Here is a 23,825-nt window from a genome sequence, read left to right on the forward strand (position 1 = left end):
GGTCAAGGAATTATTAATAGATCCCACATGGCACACAGTATGGCCCAAAGATAAAAAAAAATAAAAGTAAATTAAAAAGTAAAAACAACCTGGCTTTTGACTCGAGAGGCTCTAGTCACTGGAGCCTAAGCCAGATCTTGTGGGCAATCAGCTGTTCGGTCTTACAGAGTTCTCCTACCTCCTAAACTCTCACTGTGTTATTTTCCAGTCTCACTGCCAGGCTGGCTCGCAGGCCCGTCACAGCTTCCCTCTTGACTGCTCTCCTGGCTCCCAGCAGCTGAAAATTCAAGCTTACAACAACTTGATTGATGCTCTTAACTCCCCAACTCTGCTCCTGTCACTTCCCTGCAAAAAAAACCTCCCTGGGCTTCCCTCTTCTCTCCATCAAATGAAGCACCCCTTCCTCCTCCCAGAATGAAGGCTTCTTTTCAAAATGGGCCTTTGTCATGGGGTTGCATGGCACTCCCTTCATATGTTCTGTTTCAGACATGATGAGAATTATATTTGTTTTTCAACCTCTGGGCCTTTCCTGATCATTTAATTTATCCCTTGCAGCATCCACGCTCTCACCCTCATCTCCATCTGTTGCATCACCAACCTGCAGGGCTTATCTCAGGTGCCTCCCCACCTCACTAAGACCTTATCACACCTGAGGTTAATCTGTGGTATATGCCCAGAAAGGTACATGTATTTGAACTTGCGTGCAAATTGTATGCTACTTGAGTCCCTGGGCCTAGTAGATGCCTGGTTTATCTGTTAACTGAGTGTGGACAAATGCTGGCTTTATGCTCCCCGCCCCGTCCCAGCCACTTCTGGCCCATTACAGCCTTGCTTTCTTTACTCTTTTTAATCAGACACAGGCAATAAATTTGGCATGGAAAGAACTACCCCCACCCCCCCCAACACACACCCCAACCAGCCCCCACTGATTTTATATTTTGTTGGAGGCAAAAGCAAATTTCCAAGATTCAGGTCAACACCAATTTCAAATTCTTTCTGCCAGTTGGAAAAGAAAACTTTGAAAAAGACATTTGACTTTCTTTTTTCCTTCAACTTGGGGAAAAATTTGAAAGCTGTTAGCCTTTCAAGGAAACAGGATACTTAAAAACAACAACAACAGCAACAACAACAAAAACCCACCCACCAGCCTGGCTTTACGTAATTCAATCCTGTCAAGCTCATCTAATCTTTTGTAACAGAACAACAGACCTGGTAGATCAAGGGGGGAAACAACAGTTGGAATTTATGTTTGCTGCCTTCGAAACTTTTGATTCCTGGGTTCCACTCAATATGATTATCATTAAACTGCTTGAGAGGTTAGAGAGAACCAGTTCTAGCTAGGGGACAGAAGTGGTCTTCCTAGGGGGTCAGCCTTGAGCCCAGTTGCCCTCAACAGTGCCTGAAAGGGCCAGACAACGGAAAAAGGTAACATATTCTAAGTCAGCATTAACCTCAAAGTGGAATTGGGGGTGTCAATGAATAATCAGCTGCCAGAAAAGCAGCCTTGGCAGTTACTTAAATGATCAACAGAAGTGGGCAGGGTTGACTAGAAGAGAGTTCACTTTTGGGGAGAAGAGCATCATTAATGCACCTATAGCTTAAGAACAGGAGACTGGAGTCAAGCAGTGCAACAGGTAGGAATCCTGCAGCCCTGAGTTTGCTCTGACTCAGTCCCCTTCCCAACTTCACAGCTAAAGATGGTAAAGAGAATTTGGATGACATTCAAGGAAGAGTCACAGAGGTAACTGAACTAAGGCTGGGACATGGGAATTGAAGACTTATACCAAAAAGTTAACTAAATTTTGTTTATTGAATTTAGAGATGGACAACCTTGTCAGGGCAACAACAAACAAGAATAGAAAAAGGTTTAAATGACAACATATGAGAATGAAATTAAATGGAGGGCAGACTTGCTTTACTGGAACAGATATCTTGTAGGATGGTTGGAGGGTACCAGGGGTTAACTGACAGAGAACACCTGGAGAACCCCTAAAAATATGTCTCCACCTCATGTTGTTATATGAGGTTTACTTCAAAGCACAGTTGACTCTTGAATAACGTGTTTGAACTGTGCCAATCTACTTACACACACATTTTTTTTTTCAGTAGTAAACTCTCTAGTACTACACAATCTGTGGTTGGTGGAATCGGTAGATGGGGGTTGGGGGAACAGAGGAACCATGGATACAGGGGGCTGATTATCAATTATACATGGATTTTTGACTACATGGAGGGTTGATCCTCTAACCCCCATGATGTTTGAGGGTCAACTGTACTTAAAATCCAAACTGGAAAATAAGAGATAGTCAGTGCCTCAGTGGCTTCAAGTTTAGTTATCATTTATACAAAGAAATTTAAACACTGAATAAAGCTATTTTTTAAGACGAGTGTTGGGGACACTAGCGGTGAGGCAGTTCTTTCCTACGTGTGGATACATGGCAGAACTCATCTGTGGTGCAGCCGGACAACACACAGGTAATGGGGTTCTATTTCCCCACCTTTAGTATCAACAAGCCCGTGATAAAGTATCTAATCTGGGAAGATGGTAACATGGGAAATGTGAGTGTAGGGCTCCCTAACCTACCAGTGTCCCTGAACACAAGCCTGTTCAAACATTTTTCATTACTGAGTGATATGGCAAAGAAAATAAGGACACAGTGTCTGTCCCAATAACACTGCTGATAACTAATGATCACACAGTCATTTGTATGTAAGTTGTCTTTAAATTTAATCACTCCTTTATAAAATCTCCCAATTAATTAGTAAAAGATGGCTTATTTGAATAGCCTAAAACATTGGCCGCTATTTAAACAAGACATTCTAAAAAAGAGAGCAATCACATAATAGTTTATAGTAATTTACAAGTGGATGGTATACATTTAGATACAGAGGTAGAAGTTCACTTTTACAACGTTTCACTAACACATTTACCAAATTCAAGGCACAAAATAGTTTGCTTTACAAAAAAATACTGTAAAAATGTCATTTGTTGTTCTACAATGTGAATAAAACTTTCAAAAGAATCTTTACACCTTTCCGTATGTATTCCATAGTGTAAGATTTTTTCCCCCTTGCTAATCATAGTTGGCACAAAAACAGGGACGTTTTTAAGTGCACAAGTTCTCACTTTTAGAAACTGTTTCTTTGCAGAGCTGCTATGTATTCTAGATCAAAGTCCAACCAAAGAAATGAAACACAGCAACTTTCTTAGGAAAGGGCACTTTCTGTATGCAGCAAAATTCACAGGTAGAAAAATCTATGATTTTTTTTTTTTTTTGGATAAATAGGTCTCCGTAAGGAAAGACCTCAGATATACATTTTAAAATTCGACCAACAATTTGGTCGTTGTTACTTTAACAAAGAGACCTGATCACATGACTTTACTGTAACAATCAGACATCCTCTACTTCCAATTGATGGAGATTTCAAAATGCCTTTTTAAAAGGGCTGTATATATACACACACCATGAAAGAGCCACACAGGCTTTGCAAAGCTGAAACTTAGAAAACATGAGAAAATACAGCACTGTCAGTCCTTGAAGTTGCAAGGGTGTCAACTTGCTAGAGATTAATTACAAGAATTAATAAACTCTATGGGAATGAAGGAAAACAAACACATGAAACACACAGTCATTATCATCTTGAGACTTCCTGTTCATTCCAAAAATAATAATAATAATGGTGGCCTGGCGACGTCACACAGCTGTTATCTAAAAGACTGGACTGGTCTTAGGGTTCTGCCTGCAAAGGACCCCGTTGGCAACGACTTAAGCTCACTTCTGCTGATCACGTTTTCCAAGTACTCTAGTCAGTTAATTTACACTTCATTTATTTTTGTAAAAAGCTGATTTGAAAAAAAAAAAAACCATGGATGTAGAATCCAGAGAGTATCAGTCAAGCTGATGTGGGTCGGACTAAGATATCCTGATGGTCTTCTGGTAGAAATGATATTCCATACAAAAAAGACCCTCAGATTCCGTTTTTCGCTTCGTTGTTGTTTGTGGCTTGTTTCCTTTGAGCAATAAAGGGGTACATACACTTGTCTGCTCCTAGGAACCGATACATGCACACAACTGCTTCAAAAGGGAGGATGCTGGAAAAGGAAGAGTCACAGTTAGCAAACGTGAGATGTGGTGTGCTTGTTAAATTACAGGGTGGGTGTGGGAAAGCCCGCCGAGCGGGGAGGCCCCTCACACTCACCTCTTCATGAAGGTCACGATGTACATGAGGCGGGGCGTGCAGATCATGGGCTGGTCGGTGAGGATGGCCTTCATGGCCTGCTTCACGCAGTAATCGGGCTTCAGAGGGGGCAGGAAAGGCTCGATTTCTTTCCTGGGAGTTACACATTCAAGATTAAATTAAGAATTCACATGAAATACGGAAGGCTGGAAATACATATCAAAACACCACGGGTGATGCTATCGGAGCAATAGGATTTGCAATCTGTTTTGTTCACTTCGTTGTGCTTTCACTGAATTTTCCAAATTTTCCTACTGTGAACATATTTTATTTGCATTGTCTGGAAAACAAGTTTGTTTTTTTTTGTTTGTTTGTTTTTGTTTTTTTTTTTTAATAAAAGAAAAGCAGAATTGGTCTGCTTTTCTGTAAAGTGAGAAAGTTGTGTTTTCAAAATGCCTTGGAAGGTATTTCAAATTATTATTATTTTTTTCTTTCAATTGAAAAAAGAGAGGGTGTCTGACATAACAAACAGTAAACCCAAACAGGATGCCAAATTAGCATTAAGTGTAGTTCAAATGATGGTGTGTAAACACCGACATAAACCTTCCTGAGTGAAAGAAAATTCAGCTGTGTGCCTCCCTGGATGCCTGGAGAGGAAAAGCCCGGGGCTTTTTTGGGGGGTGGGGGGAGGAGTGAGGGGGGTGGGGTCTCTGAAATGAAGTGCACGGGAGACAGCCTACCTTCAGCTGAATTCATCCAGTTTCCCGTAGAAATAACTTAACAGAATTTACCCCCCTCACTTTTCATTGTCCAGCCCCCAGAGCTTTGGACACCCGCTGTGATGCTAAATAGGAGACAGAGCTCCTCAGACCCTCTGCAACTGGTTCTTAAGTTTGTAAGAGGCAAAAGCCAAACCAACACACACACAGAAAAAGAGGTGGGGTCCAGTCCACTCGCAGTCTGGACCTGGACTCAGCCTGAGATTGAAATGACTCAAGCCACCTCCACTTACTTCACAGCCGGGCCAGGTTCAGGATGTGTCAAGATTGGCCCTGACCCACGGGGAACTGGCTCACTTATCTCGCTTTTTCTTTCAAATTCATCTAAGCAAAGATCTCGCAGTGAGCATGTCTCCACAAGTGTCCTCTTCGTGAGTCACGGCTTTGTTTATTCTGTGTAGCTCGAGTCAGATGTGACTTGACATGGCTATTCCCACGGGCCTCCTTTCAAAGTGTGGGGGTGTTTTATTTCATTTGTAGAAAATCTCAATGTTTCTTCTCATTCTGTCAGAGTGACTCTAGCTACAGACACTCTCTGCAAAAAGGAAGTTCCCAAATGTGGGAAGGGTCTTTTTGGAAGAAAGGCCACCCTCCTCAGTGGCAGTGACACTGTTCTGTATCCAAACCAAAGTCACATTTATGTGCAAACATGGATGTTAAGGGGCTTCCCAGGTGGTGCAGTGGTAAAGAACCCTCCTGCCAATGCAGAAGATGCAAGAGACGTGGGTTCGATCCCTGGGTTGGGAAGATCCCCTGGAGGGTATAGTAACCTGCTCCAGGATTCTTACCTGGAGGATCCCACGGACAGAGAAGCCTGGCGGGCTACAGTCCATAGGGTTGCAAAGAGTCGGACGTGACTGAGGGGTTGTGCACTAACTACACTGATGTTAAAGAAAGAAAATCACTTCCAAAGTAGTAGCTTCTAAGTAAAATCCTAGGTATTTGCTCCCTGAAGGACAGAGAGGTCGTTTCCTACTGATGCTCCTTGCCTTCTGCAAATTAATACCAGCCCTTGCTTGTCAATCACACATGCATCAACTTGACAAACCTTGACCAATGAAAACTACACGTGAGCTAAAATGTCAGCTGTGGAAGTGCCAGGCTGCTTACGGTTGGAGATCTGACTGATTTCACATAGTCTCCCAAGATGAAAAGATGGTTTGTTAGAGCTGCTAATCATCAGCATGGAGGCAGGTCCCTCACTGACCTGATTCGGCAGCCCCTGAACATGCCAGTGTCCACCAGGTAAGGGCAGACCAGCGTTGTTTTAATTCCATCCTTCTCTGCAGCCTTTAACTCGTGGCTCAGGGATTCATGAAAACCCACGACTCCAAATTTACTGGCGCAGTAGTCCTGGGGGCAAAGCACAGAGGGCAGAGGTACTCAGCATAGTGCACATTCTGGACCAAGCCCCAGGTTGCCCCGTTACTCAGGTTACACGTCTGATACAAAAGGTTACAGGTGACTAAGCAAAAAAAAGGAGAGCATTCTAAAAGACGGGTATCTGATGTGGTTTGGTGCAGAAATAATATTCTCAAAGCAACAGCAGAAACAGATGAACACTTTTTGCCACATCAACGAAGTATCAGATTACTTTGGGGGAAGTTACCACAAAGGAGTCTATGAAAGCTAACAAGCTGGGGCTAAAAATGGAGAGAGACTCACTTTGAAGTGTCTGGAAAATTTACAAATGGCCTCTTGTTCAGTAAAGGAGACTGAAAAACCAGTTTGTTTAAATTAATGCTAGGAGAACAAAGGAGACTAGAGCTGGAGTTATGAGCTGTTATGATCCAATTTTCTTCTTAAGGGCCAAGTGAAAATGGAAATGATAACTCCACCTTGTAAACTTCAACTAGAACTCAACCTAAGGACTCACGGTATAGAAAAGAAGTTCTCCATTATCCAACTTTAAATTTAGGAATGGAAATGTACAATACAGAAGCCGTCTCTTGCGCATCCTTTTGCATATTTGCATGGGCTGATGTTTCCTATTTTCTGCTACAGGCACCCGTGGGACAAACACGGAACAACAAACACATGCATGCTTTGTAACTTGAAGTTGGTGAAGAACAGGGTCTGATTAAGCCCAGTTCCACAGACTTAACATGCGGACACCTCATACCCACCCTAACCATCTCATCTGATGAGATAACACAAGATAGCTCACTTTTGACAAGCTGACCAAAACAGAGTGTCAACCTTTAGCCTCATTTATCTGTTCTCTGGGGCACTGCCAGTGCCCTCCAGTTTCAGCTTGACCCTGTGTCTTCCCACTGTCGTCAAGTAAAACTGCTAATGAGAATGGGGCCATACTGGGGACCGGCCCACCTACTTCTGCTGCTGCCGTTGGTTTGTCAAACTAGTGTAAGTTTACGGCAGAATATGTAGAGTTGGTGGGTGCTGGGGTGCACTCCACAAACAGCACACAGGTAGCTTCCAGGGGCTCGTAGGACTATGAGGGCAGCAGGCATGCTTCTAGGACTGTAGTGTATTTGTGACGAGATGAACTGATTGAAAGGAGATGCTTTATAATGACAAACCTCAACTCCAGCAGTGCTGAACAATCCCAAGGAACTCGCAACTGTCACAATATGACCATGATTAATCTCCAGCATGGTAGGAAGAAAAGCCTTAGTGGTCTGCAAGAAAAGGAAGATGTAAGCTTCAGAAATGACCTATGGATTTCACCTAAAAAACAAAAAAACAACGAAACCAAACCGAACCCCACCAACTCAAGATCATGAAACAAAGTTTTATCCATATAATGCTACATTCCCCAGTTTGTTTTAAAATATTTCCCATTTATCAAAACCAGAAGATCCCTGAAGCGTCCTGGTTCACTTAGCACCGTGTCATCGGCATGGCAAGCCTATCACAAGCCGTGACCCACAAGACTGTAACACAAGCGCTTTCGGGGACCATGTCCAGAGATGAAAAGAAAGCCATTAGGAGAAGGCTCTTTATCACCTTTCAAGTGAGTTATCTGCTAATCTAAACTACTCCTGGGTCAGAGATCTTTTCATGCTTGTGACAGTTGAGTGCAGCATCTCATGGTCTGGGAAGGACCTCCCGCTGCCCACAAATAGGAGGCTCCTGTAATGTTTGCCTCATGACTACGTCTACTCAGCAACAGACCCACGAAGGCTGAGATATTCCAGCAGCATCTTCAAACATCCAAGCTGTATTATCAGAGTCTACTCACAGGAGGTAAAGTATTTTAGGTGTAAAGAAAGAGGGTAAAAGTACAGAATAGTTTTAATGAAAACTGTGTCCTAACCCTAACTTTACATGACAACAGCTCATGGCAGCTGACTGACCCAGCTCTGCTGTGGGGTTTCCTGGGGAGTGTCTTTCCCGTGGAGGCAGGTGACCAGCCCTAGGGGGACAGAGCATGTGGCAGAAGCTCCAGGGCAGTGGACCCAGAGGTGGCATCCATTTCTCATTTCACTAAACTTCTCTTTTCCCTCTAGCTTTCATGCCTTCAAGACACAAAGCTGTAATTTTTCTTTTTTTAAATTACTTCAAATTGCTTAAGATAATCTATTAACTACTCCACTAGGCTCCCAACAGTTTTATAACCTGCTTCCTAAAAGAAAGCAGCAAAGAGCAATCCATCTACTGCTGAGTTATATCCCACTGCCAACACAGCTTCCCATGATTTATGAAGTTAAAAAAAAAGCCCAAACACTACCCAGTGGACTTAAAGAAGAGTTGCATTCCCTCCTCAGAGGATTTTCCGGTTAAGACATCACTGAATTTTTGCACACGTATATGATTTGCTCTGATAACTTTTGTGTGGACAAGATCAAACAGTCATTCCATTAATTTTGAAGTTTTTCCCACGTTCCAATCCGTGACGCATTGTCAGATGAAATTTTGTGAAGCAGCCCAAGGTCTTCCCCAGTCTGACTCCTGATCATCATATAAGCCCTCGGTCCCCACTTACATCCATCGTGGGCTCTGCACCGTTGTTCCCTGAAAGTCGCTCAGTCATGTCCGACTCTTTGCAACCCCATGGAATTCTCCAGGCCACAATACTGGAGTGGGTAGCCCTTTCCTTCTCCAGGGGATCTTCCCAACCCAGGGATCGAACCCAGGTCTCCCTCATTGCAGGCGGATTCTTTACCAGCTGAGCCACAAGGGAAGACCAAGAATACTGGAGTGGGTAGCCTATTCCTTCTCCAGCGGATCTTCCCAACCCAGGGATCGAACCCAGGTCTCCCTCATTGCAGGCGGATTCTTTACCAGCTGAGCCACAAGGGAAGACCAAGAATACTGGAGTGGGTAGCCTATTCCTTCTCCAGCGGATCTTCCCAACCCAGGAATTGAAGAGGTGTCTCCTGCATTGCAGGCAGATTCGTTATCAACCGAGCTACTAGAAAGCCTGGGTCATGCTTATTCTCATCTGTACAGTTTTACCCGTGAACTCAACTCTTTTCTGACAATCTGCCCCCAAAGTCTTCTTATAAAACTCAAACTGTAATATCAATCACATATTTACATAGCCTCTCACGCTTTTCAAAGTCCTTTATGTTAATTATGTCATCGGAGCCCCTTAAAAATTCTCTAACACAGGTAGTTAAGAGTGTTAAGTCTTCAATGTTATTCCACTCACCTTGACTTTGTCCATATAACCAGTATCATTCACTGTGACAAATAATTATATGTTCTGTGGTAATTTGTTTTTTTTTTTTTATTGTTTTCAGTTTACAGCACCTGCAAACTCTAGGCTTTATAACTTGTGTACGAGCACCATATCACAGAATTACAATAAAGTAACATCACAGGGAAAGTTATCTACGTCAATCTAAACTAAAAACACATCCTTCAGTACTCATGCCTATGAGTCTTCTCTTAAATATCTGATTATAATCAATTGTTTCTAGATTAGCTCAAAAGTATAAAATTTAGTCTTGACATTATCCAGAGATCACTTCTAAGTATTAACAGTTTCCCTCGTCTTGGAAGAGAAGGATAGATTTAGCATGAAGGTCCTATTTTTAAGTTAAGAAATTAGAAGGACTTGAGAGTAAATTCTAAGCAATTACATACAGTACAGAATACTAGCAGGAATCTGCTACGTGGTTATGACAAATCCGAGTCGCTGACCGTGGTCATCCCCAGGCTGTGTCCATGCTAACTCTACCAGGTGGCCAGCCCTCCCCAGAAACCCAGATGCCCAGTGGGCTGGCTCTAATGACGTCTCCATGTTTGTGCTCCATGTTGGTGCCTGCAGGTGTTAAAGGACTAATCCATATCCCAGCACATATGAAGGCAGGTAACTGTTTTAAGTTCCTCACTGTTTTTTTTAACTTCTTGCAAGGTTCTAAAACGGATTCATGTCCCCTCTAGCCCTGCTGGAATTAACTTATTCCTTCAACCGGTATTTCTTGAACACCTATTACATGCAGGACCTGATTACGATCTGGCCAAGCAATGATGGGGAACACGTGAGCATGTCTCATTCCTGTCTCTAAGCAGACTTTTATACTCAGATGGCACCAGTGGTAAAGAACCTGCCTGCCAATGCAGGAGACAGAGGAGATGTGGGTTCAATCCTTGGGTTGGAAAGATCTCCTGGAGAAGGGCATGGCAACTCACTCCACTATTCTTGCCTGGAGAATCCCGTGGACAGAGGAGCCTGACGGGTTTCAGTCCATGGGGTTGCAAATAGTTGGACATGACTGAAGCAACTTGGCATACTCATCAGCACCAAACTGTGTTACGTCAGTACAACAAATAGAAAACAGTTCTGGTTCATCCTTCACAAAAGTAGCATGCTGCAGCTGCGTATGCTAAAAAGTCTGATATGAACCTGCTTCCCCTCCCACCCCACAAAGTAGTTTGGAGGGACATTTAAGCTGCTGGGTTTGTGCTTAAAGGAAATAAGAAAAAAGAACCAGAGAAACAAAAGGATCCAAATATATCTATGTGACTAAAGTCTTTTCCAACTGTGTGTTGTAAACATATTTTTTAGGGAAACAGACTTCATTTTAAGTAGCTAGTAAAGTGTGACACAGGTTTGTTTGTTTTAGTATGAAGTTTTCTTTAGAGGGAGGGGTTGATTTTTTTTTTTTAAAGGGGTGTGGCAAGTCAAAGATTCTTGTAAAATATGTGACTTCTTTTCTCCAATCAGGGACAAATTTGGCCTTCTGTAGAAACAAAACCCAGTGTGTCATTATGCTTTTTACCTTCCAAGGCAAAGGCCTATGTTCATCTAGAAAGGCTCACTACTTACAGGTCTAACACTACAGTTACGACAACTCCTGGCAGCCCAGGGACAACACACCAGGCGCTGAGGAAACTGGGAGGGGAAGTGAGCCATCCAAGGGCTGGGTGGCCTTGGGATCCCTACTGATTGCCTTCCAAAGCTGGCGGCCACCACTCAGCTCCTCCTGGGTGCCGGGCAGAGGCAGGCCTGGGGGAAAAGCTTTCATACCAGGGCCGCTCAGGTTTCTTTTTAAACCCAAGTTTGCACGGCTCAGGCTGGAGCCTGATCCACGTGACTGAGCACTGAGGCTGTTAATCATTTCCCTTGCTGCCTGAATGGAGGCGAGCAATTACTGCCCAGGCGTTCTTTCCACAACCAAACCCCTGCCTTGTGTCTGGGGCGCATTACCACATACGCTTTGATCAACACGAAGCCTGGTCCTTATGTTAGGAATAAAAAAAAAAAAGGCTGTAAATGGGTGGCGAGAAAGCATCGTGTTCTCAGGAACTTTCCAGAGTAACCCGACAAGTTTTCCTTTCTAATTACTCTTGCCCTCGACAGTCTGGTGGGTGACATCTGAGATAGCACATCATATTCCGTCCTTGACACGGTTTGACAGCACAAAGAAACCTGGCACTTTGTAATGAATTACTAATGCGCACAAATATCGTAGCACGAGTGAGAGGGGGACCAGCAGAGGTGAAGTGCTAGTTGCCATGACACCAGTCAGTTCAAGCTCAGGTTCGTGATCTTCAACTTTGTCTCAGACTCATTAGAAGAACATAAAGAGCAAATCTGCGGCTCACACCCAAAAGGTTTGAGTGTAAATTCACGCACAGGCTGCTCACAGTGAATCTGAGAGGGGCAACTCAGAGAGCCTGCTGAACACCGCTGAAGGACGAATTATCAGGAGTTACCAGCTAGTCAAGGGATCTCTAAAGGAAGTACATTTCATCAGTCACCAGAGTTAGCAGGTCCCAACGGTAGCTGGCAAGGTTAGCCTGATGCTTAGCCTAACCCTGACTGTGCTGATGGGGACTTCAGGTCCTATTTGGTGGTGATGGTATAATCGCTGAGTCTCTTTGTGATCCTATGGACTGTAGCCGGCCAGGCTCTTCTGTCCAAGGGATTTCCCAGGCAAGAATACTGGAGTGGGTTGCCGTTTCTCTTCCCCATCCAGGGATCGAACCTGGGTCTCCTGCACTGTAGACAGATTCTTTACTGACTGAGCCACCAGGGAAGCCTGCACTCCAAGATCTGTCCTCTTATTCAAATGTCTGAGACACAGGGGAGGGCATCTAGTTTGTCATCAGGAAAACGTGGTTGACTCTCGAGCAGGGCAGGGGTGGGGGGCTCAGAGTCAGCAACCAGTATATACCAATTTGTATGTTCAGTGAGACAATTTAGAGTTGGAAGGGACCCAGTGGGATTAGTTTATCTGCAAAAGAGAAAACTTTTAGTAATGGACTCTGGCTAAAAAGTGTGATAAGAGACTTTTGATTACCTGTGTTGAATTTTATCACAAGACTCCAATATCATAACCTGCAACTGGCTGACAGGGTTGCTATGTGACTAAAAAGAAAAGAAAGAAGAAGGATATTCAAATGGACACTGACATTGCTATGAAAACATGCTTCGCGAGTTTAATATCTCCATAGCTCCTCAGGGTTCCTCTTCAAAGCATTGGGACCTTTGAAAGATAACTGTAAAGGTCATATTTATAATATAAACAAGAACTTCTTAAACAGAAGTGTGACTGGACATAGACATGACATGTCATATCTTGAGAAATCTTTGAGTGTTAGGTTTACGCCAAATTAACTCCCAACAGTTCCAACCCTCCAGACCATTCTTGGTGCTCTTAATGACAGACTGCAATGCAGAGCCTGCAGCTGCACTGTCAGGACAAATTAACCTAAAGTTAAACAAAAGAGAATGTGAAGAACTGCGGTATCCGGCAAAGTCTGACTCGAGAAATTTCGAGATTGATGACATTTTAAAGGTATAGGTAAAACACTCAGAATACATTTTCCATATTTTCAAGTTTTTCGAGGTTAATGGACACTGAGCGAGGAGCAAAGCTCATTTCTCACAGTAGGAAAAGGCTGCATCCTCTATTTTTGTGCAGTTACCTGACTGTCCTGCAGTTAATTCAAGAAAAGGCATCTTAAAAAAAAAAAAAAATCATTTTGAAGTATTTCTCTCTCACCTGAATGTCCAAAAATAACACAGAAAACTTTCATTTCTAAGTGAAGTCGCTCAGTCGTGTCCGACTCTTTTAGACTTTATGGACTGTGGCTCTCCAGGCTCCTCCGTCCATGGGATTTTCCAGGCAAGAGTACTGGAGTGGGTTGCCATTTCCTTCTCCAGATGATTTTCCCGACCCAGGGATTGAACCCAGGTCTCCTGCATTATAGGCAGACGCTTTACTGTCTGAACTACCAGGGAAGTTCAGGTCCCCTTCTTTCCTAAAGGGGACCAAAAATCATATTATGATGGGAAAAGGCTTAATGCCATCAGCACATGTATTGGACAGTTTTCTGATGTATGTTTAAGGGTTTTCAGAATTTCCAAATAAGAGCAATATATGATTTGGAAAAAATGCAATCGAGATTCTATTAAACAAAGAACATTTAACTGACAGGCTTGCGGTATCCCTCCAAAACGGCTCAACGACCCTCCTTGGTGTTTTGCTATTTCTGCCTGTGTCGTTATGAGAGTTACTTGTCTTTATCAGAATCACAAAGGGACGTACTGTTTATTTACAAGGCTAAAATGACATCTGGTGGCACATTCCTCTGGAAACTCAGTCACTGCTCCTGGAAAACTATGACTCGACACTACATACTATTGAGGGTGCTGAAAATGTAGGGAACTGGGTTTAAAAATATAGGATAAATCATTAGTGTGTTCAAAGATTAAAAAAGGGTGATGTCCTCCCAAGCTAATTTGGGAAAGGAACACATGCCTAAATAGCCTCAATCCTATCGATTTAGAGATATCTGTTTAATCCATGTAGTGACCACCAATGTTGTAAACTTCATTTTGGCCACAGAAACTGTAACTTGAGAATTTTCATTACAAAATTATCTTCAATTAGGAAGTCAAACTCAAATCTGTATTTGCTAGCAATACACTGGCTTTCAATACTTCATTTGCAGTTGACAGCATGCGTGCTCATGTTCAGTTGTATCTGAATCTCTGCGACCCCATGGACTGCAGCCCATCAGGCTCCTCTGTCCTTGAAATTTTCCAGGCAAGAATACTGGAGTGCGTTGCCATTTCCTTCTCCAGGGAGTCTTTCTGACCCAGGGATCAAACCTGTGTCTCTAGTGTCTCCTGCACTGGCAGGTGGGTTCTATACCACTGCGCCATCTAGGAATCCAACACAAATTCAGAAATTCATGTAATGCGATGACAGCCCTTTTTTCCCTTTCCTGTTTGGGTATGTTTGTAGAGACAAGAAAGACCTTCTGACAAATTGTGCAATAGAGTCTCAAAGATACTGAAGGCTGGAATGAGTCTCAGACTTAACAAGATGTTCATCAAAGTCTCTATGTGCTTGATATAAAATATTCTCTCTTTAGCTGTAGAGAATATGTCATAATCATCAAATTCCTATCAATGTTACATCTACTGTCCTTTTTCTGATTATTCTGAGCCCACAGGGATTGGTTTAACCTTTAGAGGCATCAGCAGTTAATACCTAACACACATGCACGAATCTACTCCTGCAGTTGCCCTGCAACCGAGAAGCTAATAAAAGAGCTGGGCTTTTCAAAGGAACACCTAGATGATGACACCATTAGTTATTCAGCAAAAATAAATGCTTCATTAAGTTGCCTTCCCACTGTTAAAACATAGGATGGATCTAGCTTGAGGCAGGGATTCAGATATCAACATTCCCTGACACTTCAGAGTTCACTGTGCAGAAATGCCAGAAAGGAAAGGACTTAAAAACTCAATGTGTCTGGAAAGTACACTGGCCTTTACTGCCCAGAGACCACATAGTTCTGACTGTCAATTACTTAACCTTCCTTGTTAATTGACCTCTCTTGGCTTAACTCATTTGGGAGATAAAAAGGAGATAGCCAAGATTTCTTAGCTCAAAAGTGTGATGATGGCTTATATCCAATCATTCATCCTTCGATTTCCACCACGTGTTCAATACACAAGTCTTAACACTGAGGTATTACTTGCCTAAGACTCTCATAAATGACTCAGTAAGGTATCAACTCCATTAGCGCAGTTGCCAGCATCTGGTGAGCAGCAAAAATATCTGTTCGTTAAACATTTATATGTTGTCATGACTGTGCCTTTTATAGTAAGATAATTTGAATCCATGCCTCTTATCTAGTAAAAAAAAATTACAATCATTTTTCTGTCTTTTACTTGAGTCCACAGATGCCCAGTGTGTTAAAAGAAACGATGGAAAAAAAAAAAAAAAAAGAGCGAGACAATGAATGCTGCCCACTGGTTCCGAAATGCTACATTCCCTGGCCCTCCCCAGGCTGAGTCCTAGATGATCAAAGGAGTATGCCATGAGCTCCAGCTCGGGCCCCTTCCCCGATTTAGTAACTCTTTATAGAACAGTGAAAATCACCCGAAAAATTGCAAATAGTCTGCTAACAACAGGTTGTCATTAATCCCTTTGCTTTGCTTTCACATCACCGAAAGTATAATAAAGACAGATCTTCCCAAGGGCAGGGGCTTCAGTTCTGCTCCAGAGACTGGTAACCACTTCCAGGAGGCTCATCCACAGGCACAAGGGCTCAGCCACTGCCTAGGTGGCAGGATGCCGCCCCCCACCCCCACCCCCGCCACCAAACCACAGCCCAGCAAGGGCCCCATGATCACTTTCTGTCATCTCTTGTACTTCATATGTGCAAAGAGTTCAAATTCTTCTCTACCTTCTAGGATGCTTACTGTAGGAGTCTTTATAGAAAATCAAATCTTTACCTAAACTCAAGGTGCATCTCATCAAGAGCTTACTCCTAAAAACTTTCTTTATTCTTAGGCATGCACTGTAACAATTCAGAACTCACTCACTGTGTATGAGGGTCTATGAGGCACCTGTATTGTGCTAGGTATTGTTTAAAAACATCTTTGCAATCGCATGGACTGTAGCCTGCCAGACTCCTCTGCCGATGGGATTTACTAGGCAAGAATCCTGGAGTGGGTTGCCATCTCCTCCTCCAGGGGATCTTGCTAACCCAGGGATCAAACCCATACATCTTCTGCACTGGCAGGCAGATTCTTTACCACTGAGCCACCTGGGAAGCCCTTCTGAAAGAAACTTAAGGATTGTAAAAGCCATGTTTTCTAGAAATCGGTTCTCAAACTATGCTATACATTGGAATCATCTGGGGAAGTTCCTTCTGATGCTGGGGCACACTCTGAACCAGTTATATCCCGGAGGGAGTCCAGCACCGGAGCCAGCGTTCCCCAGGTGACTCTGTTGTGCAGCTGCATTTGAGAGCCTAAGAAGAGAGTCATCTTGCCCTCAGCACCACTGACATTTTGTGCTGGATGATGTTATGCTGTGGGAGGGCTGTCTTGTGCATTGTAGGATGTTAAGCAGTATCTCCGGCCTCTACCCACTAGATGCCAGAAATAACCCCACCAGTTCTGACCCAGGAAAATGTCTTTAGATGTGGCCAAATGCCCCTGGGGAGGAAGAGTCCCCATGAGAACCACTCTTTAGAAGGAATTCGCACATTAGTAAATTAGGTTCCATGTGGTCCAGTGATGATTTTTTCTGAGCTCTAATTCTCATATTGTCATCACATTTTCTAGCTTTGGAAGACATTCTAGACTTTAAAAAAAAAAATCACAACTTAAATTCACAACTTATATTCCATCACTTGTTGATTGGGTTAGGCTCAAAAGCCCATTCTTTTTAGTTTACATGTCAAAACCTTCACCACTCTAGCACTCACTTCAGAAATAGTGTTGAAGGTAAATAATGCTGACAATTTGCAGGGACCAGGAGTGGAGGAGGGGGATGCACAAGAGGCAAGGCCTCTGCCCTCCTGCAACTTGTTTTCAGTTGTTTTGGTCCTAGGCAGGAAGAACATAGCTCTTCAGCACACTGTGAAACTCCACCCTGGGCACAGCAACCAAGGGGAGGAGTGGGCAAGAGAGCATCTTTTAACAATGGCCTGGAACCACAAAAACAAAACAAACAAAATCCTAGACAAGGATGGACCCCAGCATCCATGGTCTGGCATTTTTCTAGTCTACAAAATTCCTAAAGGACTAACTAGCTCTGGGGAAAAAACATGCAGAGACTACTGAGAAAGTGGGAATGGAAATACATGCTCAAGAGCAGTTCCTCCACTAACTGTGATGTGCACAAGAACCACTTGGCATCTAAATCAAGTGCAGACCCTGACCCAGGAGGTCTGGGAGAGGCCTAAGTCTCCTAATGTGCAGCCTGGCAGGTAACACTACTGCTCTGGACCACAGGCTGAGCAGAAGGTTGCAGTGTGAGCCAGCTAATGTCTACTCCAAATGTCAAGTGGCTTCAAATAGATTTCTCCTAGAAATTCAACAAAAAAGGCAGACTAATTTCTCTGCCCTCTCTCCTATCTGTGTTCTCTGAACCAGGGTATCTGGGGTTGAGAGGTCCTGTTCTTCACTCCACGCATCCTTTCCCCAATAATGTTTTGTCAGACAAACACCAGTTCAAATTGATGTCAAGAGCCCTGGGAGATTTGTATGGACAACGATGGGAGTTTATAGGTTGACTGTTTATATATTTGCCTTGGTTCCATTTTTAGCACCAGCAAGCCCCTCTGCTGTGGTTTGAATGTGTGTGTCCCTCCAAAATTCATGCTGAAACCTAATGCCCAATGTGATGTTGCTGGGTCATGAGGGTAGAGCCCTCATGAATGGGATATGTGCCCTTGTAAAAGAGACCCTTCCCCCTTCCACCATGTGAAGATACAGCAAAGACAGCTGTCTAGAAACCAGGGAATGGGTCCTCACCAGACAACCCATCTCCCAGAGCCTTGACTTTGACCTCGTCCAGCCTCCAGAACTGTAAGCAAAAAATTCCTGTTCTTTATATGCCCCTTAGTCCATGGTACTCTGCTCAAGCTGTCCAAATGGACTAAGACACCCCCATCCGCATTAGAACAAGCTCTCAAAAAGAGATCCAGAAGATTTCAAAATCCTTTCCCCTTACCTACAGAGCTTTGATGGCTTAGTTTTCAAGGCAAGGAATTTAGACCTTTTTAGCCTCAGTATTCACCTTTAAAAATTTTCCACATTTATCTTTTGAGGTTTTCATGCTTTGATTAGCCTACGAGAAAACCCTAATAGGAAAAGAACTATTCCTTTAAAAATCAGATGCTTAGTCCACAAGTTGGGACACTATCAGCTGGCCAAAGCTGCACAATTTTGAGAATCCATGATTACATTTTCTAAGCAAAGCTCGTGGAGTTATCTGGAATTCTGATCTCATAAGATTATTATATAACAGAATAAAGGTTTTACATTTTCCAGGAGATAAGCCTAGAACAAACCAACAAAAATCAAAACTCAAATCACACTGTTATTGACATTTCAGTACCAAGTATTTACAGAACTTTGTTCAGCCGGTCCATCTAGAAGAGCCCTTTTTATTCATTACTTTCTGTGTCTGTCAGTGCTGACCTGCAAATTAGGAAGAGAAGGAAGCTGGGTGGCTAAGGATATACCACGCTCTCCTTAATGAAGTAACCACCTCAGCTACAGACCACAAAAAATTATGGAAAAACACATGAACTGGGCTTTGGTAATAAAATTGTAGTGTGGTACTGGTTCTTTATAATTTTACATGCTTATCTAATTTATGGAGCAGACTTTTGGGGATATTAGGGTTAATTAGTCATTGCTAAACTAACCATACTAATTAAAAAAAAAAAAGAACATTTGAAGGTGTATTCATACATTATACCACAGGGCACAAGCCTAAGTGACTCACAGGAGAATTTACCTTAGAACATGTGGCCTGGAGAAGTATCTGCAGAGCTACTACACTGAGGTCCTGGGCTTCCCTAGTGGCTTAGATGGTAAAGAATCTGCTTGCAATGTGGGAAGACCTTGGTTCGATCCCTGGGTCAGGAAGGATCCCCTGGAGAAGGGAATGGCTATACTCCAGTATTCTTGCCTGGAGAATTCCATGGACAGAGAAGTCTGATGAGCTACAGTCTGGGGTCACAAAGAGCCTGACATGACTGAGTGCTCACACACAAACTAAGGTCCTAGGCTGAGGGTCTAGGTCCTAGATTCTTCCTTCCCCAGTGGAGCCATTAGGCAAGTCCCATAGCCTCTCTCGGTTTGTCTCCTCATCCATAAAAATGGGGATAATGGCTCTACTTAATTGAGAGTTGCTGTGAGGAGCAAATGAGAGAAGAGCATTCATGAAAGGGCTTTGTAAAATTTAAGCGCTATATAAAAGTACAGTAAATGCACCCAAGGCTAATCAAGCATATATTTATAGGCTACTTGGGTTAGAAGTGCTATCTATTTTTGGTTATGCTGTTTCTTCAAGTTCCTGCCAGTTCCAGGTTCTTACCATGTATGGTTCCCAGGCCCCCTGCCCTCCGGGCAGTGTCAGACCACACTTCCGGCAAAAACCCCGCACTGGACCACCAGAAGCGGTCTCACACACCCGGGGCTGAAAGCTGCCCGCCCTCTTCCTCCAGAATCCTGGGAGATGCTCAGAAACAACAGACACTTTCCAGTAACACTTCTCTTCCTCCAGAATCCTGGGAGATGCTCGGGAACCACACACACTTTCCAGTAATACCTCTTCTCTTCCTCCAGAATCCTGGGAGATGCTCAGAAACAACAGACACTTTCCAGTAACACCTCTTCTCTAATCCTTCAGTTCTGTTCTAAGGGTCAGAGAACCACCATTTCAAAATACAAATGACACTGCTTGATGAAGGAGAGTCCAGCAAATATAAAAATACTAAAAGTCAGTCTGAACTATTTAACAATCATTTATCAGACCTGAAGTTTCTCTTTCCAGAGAGATTACAGAACTATCCTCATTAAAGAGAACCTTGAGAAATCAGTAGGGGGCAGTATGTTAATTACAATTTGCAGGTGGGAAAAAATTCAGGCTTTGAATTTGAAGTTTTCACTTGTCCTCAAGCTACCCATGTGCTTACATAAGTTACACCACAAATATTTTCCCAGTTACACTGATTTGGGAAGTGTTATTTTGAGCCTCATTGTTTAGAGTAACACTGAGAAGCTGAACCGTGTTAATATTCAGCAATTCCAGTACTAAGCCATTTGAAGGCAAGGCAAGAAATTCACATTTTTATGCAAGTGGCAAATGAGAAACACTTTGGTTTCCACAAGCCCCCCACAATGCCAGTGCTTCCAATTTTAACACCGCTGCCACCTTTCACACATCTTTGTGGGATCTTTGGAAGTTTCACCCACCAAGTCATGTTGTGTTTCCAAATGTGAATTCACTGTAAGTGGCTTGTCAGTTGGGCTCATTTGACAGCACTCAAGTTTGCGGCGGTAATTGCCCTTCCTTGTTCAATATTCTAGCAGCATTTGCTGCCGTGTTGGAAGTCTTATCATCATTATGAGAGGATATTCATTTTTTTTTTTTTTCTCCCTGTGGTTCACTTAATTTTAGCTTCAGAGCGTTTAGGAAAATGGTCCCTGACAGGTGTGAACTTGAGTTTTGAGGGACTTGACAAATAAAGTGAAAAAGAAAAAGAAACACCTCAGGAGCAGGCCATGCTGGATAAGAGCAAGTAAAAGACATTGGCATCCTTTTGTCAGAAGGCATGTCGGAAGGCATGCCCGCCGGTGCTGTGATGGCGTAAGCCTGTGTAAACCCAGAGGTCCAGGTGATGGGAACTGGCTGGCCAGGTGTGGCAGGGTGAACGAGATTAGGTCCTAAGGCCATGCTCTGACAACAATTACTCTAAACAGTGGTGTCTGATCAGGGTTAGACCACAATCTGGGAGGTTCTCTGAGACAGCCCTATCATGGGGCCCAGCTGTATGCTTTATCTGTCTACTGTATATTTTCAAAGAAAGAATTAAAAGATTCCATCCTCTGAGTAACTTTCTGGTTATGCTTACAAGGGGTCTCTGCCTAAGTCATTTGATAGAACTTTAAGAAGGGGTTAGTTCTTTGAATAGCCAACTACACCAGTAACTTCTGAGATAAGAAATCACTAATTAAACCAAGGGAGATTAACACATTTTAATCCGATCCCTGGAGTTACAGGCTCAAAACACTGGATTTAACCCCTGCAGTTGAGGCAGGGAACAGGTCCCTATTTCTTAAGGACTCTCAAGAGTTTGTCACACTCCAGAGATGAACAACAAAAGGCCCTTTATCTTGGAACAACTAGTGGCTCTGTGTGGGGAAGGAAGACATAAATTCACCCTGCCAGGACACCCCCTAGTGGAATTTCAGCATAGTACAATTTGGGGGTCCAAAACCATCCCCGGTGTTTTGGACTTAACACAGCCTCTGGAGCACTTTTCCAAGTCCAGAGGCTGTAGCTGCACCATCCACGGTCAGGAGCCTTCTTCCTCACTGAGCACTCCCACACAAGCGCACGAACCACACACATCATCTCTCCATCCAGTCACATAGGCAGATTGCCGGATTAGGCAGAGACAAGTTGCCTACTTATCATCATTTCAGTTTCTGAAAGAACTAGAACAAGAATTTTAGATGAATCTGCTATTAATATTCCTTAACTCAAGGGGAAAAAAAAACATTAAAAAAGGGTTTCCTACTTAAAAAAAATTATTCCCCCTCCCTATTGAGGGTATTAAACTGCTTGGAAGGAGTTTTCTGATTGTCACATCTTATGTATGTTCAAATTACTCAAGTCAATTCACTAGAATTTGCCAAAGATCCTGAAAATCTGAAAAATGGTTAAGGTAAAGATAAATGTTGCTTTCAAACTGTGGTGCTGGAGAGGACTCTTGAAAGTTCCTCGGACTGCAAGGAGATCAAACCAGTCAATCCTAAAGGAAATTAACCCTGAATATTCACTGGAAGGACTGATGCTGAAGCTCCAATACTGTGGCCACCTGATATGAAGAGCTGACTCATTGGAAAAGACCTTGATGCTGGGAAAGACTGAAGGCAGGAGGAGAACGGGGTGATAGAGGATGAGATGGTTGGATGGCATCACCGGCTCAATGGACATGAGTCTGAGCAAGCTCCAGGAAATAGTGAAGGACAGGGAAGCCTGGCGTGCTGCAGTCCATGGGGTCCCAAAGAGTCGAAGATAACTCAGTGACTGAACAACAACAAAAGACAAATGTAGAAGAGAATACACTGAGAATGTGAGCAGTTAAGCATTTAAGCACAGGGTCTGCAGCCATGCTCTGGGCCACGGTGACCTGATCCTGCAGCCAATCGAATGGCTGAGGACTCTGCCAGGTGCTCCCCACTCAGTCTTTCTGAAAAAGCTAGTCCGGCAGTGTCAGCATTAGCGCAGGTTAACGAATGCTGCCACTCTGACGTGCCCTGTAGGTTAATGTCTACTTGGGCAGATACTGGATAAAGCCCTGGATGTAGAAATAATGAAGGAGAAAAGAACATCAATTTTGCTTCCAAAAATCAAGATTAAACAGCACATAATCAAACAAGAGAGTGCCATTCCCTGAACAAGGAACATGCAACTATTCTATTTCACAAGGACTGCCCCCTTTGGTATATCAAGACACTATGAAGTCAATGTGAAAAGATTTCAAATGTGTTCGTTTTTCTTTCTCAGGAGTAGTGATACATTTTGTCTGAACTATTCAACTTTTGTCCCCGAGGAAGATGGGACCCAAATGGTAGGAGAGGTGAGTGTGCCGGCCCCTTCAGGCCCAGTGAGGCGATGGGCTTGGCAGGCAGGTGGAAATCGGCTTTGGAAGGCTGGAGCTGCCATGCTAACGAACCTGGACTTCACGCTGTGAACAATATGGTCACGCAAGGGCTTGGGGTAAGGTTCTAGTCAGCATAATCTTTAAGTAGGCATACAACCAATTCAAGTCTGCTTAGGTACCCTGAGGTTGGCGAACAAAGGCTGGAAACAGGGAGAGAAGTTCACAGATTCTTTGCCAAGACCAGGCAAGAGGTGACGGAAGCACAGAGGAGGATATGGAAATGGAAAGGAGGGGATCAAAGTACACAGTTTGGTGACCCACGAGTATGTGCAGGATGGAGGATTAAAGACATTGCTGATGTTTCCAGGCCTGGCATCTGTCACACACCAGGGGATTCAAGACGGGGCAAAGAGGAATTGCTTTCCGTTTTGAGATTTGCTGGTTTTAGGGAATGCGTGGAAGAGGCAAGACAGTTGTATGAACTTGGGAACTCGCAGAAATCACAGTCAAAGCTACTGAAATAAAGAGACTACCCAGCTTGAGGAGCACAGTGAGAAGCGGTCTGAGCATGCCATACTAGACAGCCCTCAGATCTTGGAGGCAAGGAGAAGAGAGAACTGGGAAGACGAGAGGAGAAGCAGGAGAAAGTGGGCTTATCATGCCAGCTAGAGCTCCAGCATCTCAAAGAGATGCTTGACAGGCTCACTTTCGGTAGAAAGCTCATGCCACACACTGGATATGGCCATTAAATAAGCCCCTGCCATTTTCTCATATGACATTGGTTACTTGGCAATA

At 43.4% G+C, this 23,825-nt stretch overlaps 1 protein-coding gene across 1 annotated transcript in view; it reads right to left on the reverse strand.

The window, feature by feature from the left end:
• Positions 1-1,791: 1,791 nt before the first annotated feature.
• The window catches only part of RDH10 (retinol dehydrogenase 10), a 29,927-nt gene continuing 7,893 nt past the window's right edge, over positions 1,792-23,825 (reverse strand). Inside the window, exons 3-6 of the mRNA XM_006054191.4 lie at positions 7,499-7,597; positions 6,166-6,311; positions 4,201-4,332; positions 1,792-4,093 (exon numbers count right to left, since the gene is read on the reverse strand). Coding sequence (XP_006054253.1) covers positions 3,970-4,093; positions 4,201-4,332; positions 6,166-6,311; positions 7,499-7,597 — 501 coding nt within the window. The 3' untranslated portion in view covers positions 1,792-3,969. The remainder of the gene's footprint in view (positions 4,094-4,200; positions 4,333-6,165; positions 6,312-7,498; positions 7,598-23,825) is intronic.

The sequence above is a fragment of the Bubalus bubalis genome, chromosome 15, assembly GCF_019923935.1.
Source record: "Bubalus bubalis isolate 160015118507 breed Murrah chromosome 15, NDDB_SH_1, whole genome shotgun sequence".
NCBI lineage: Eukaryota > Metazoa > Chordata > Mammalia > Artiodactyla > Bovidae > Bubalus > Bubalus bubalis.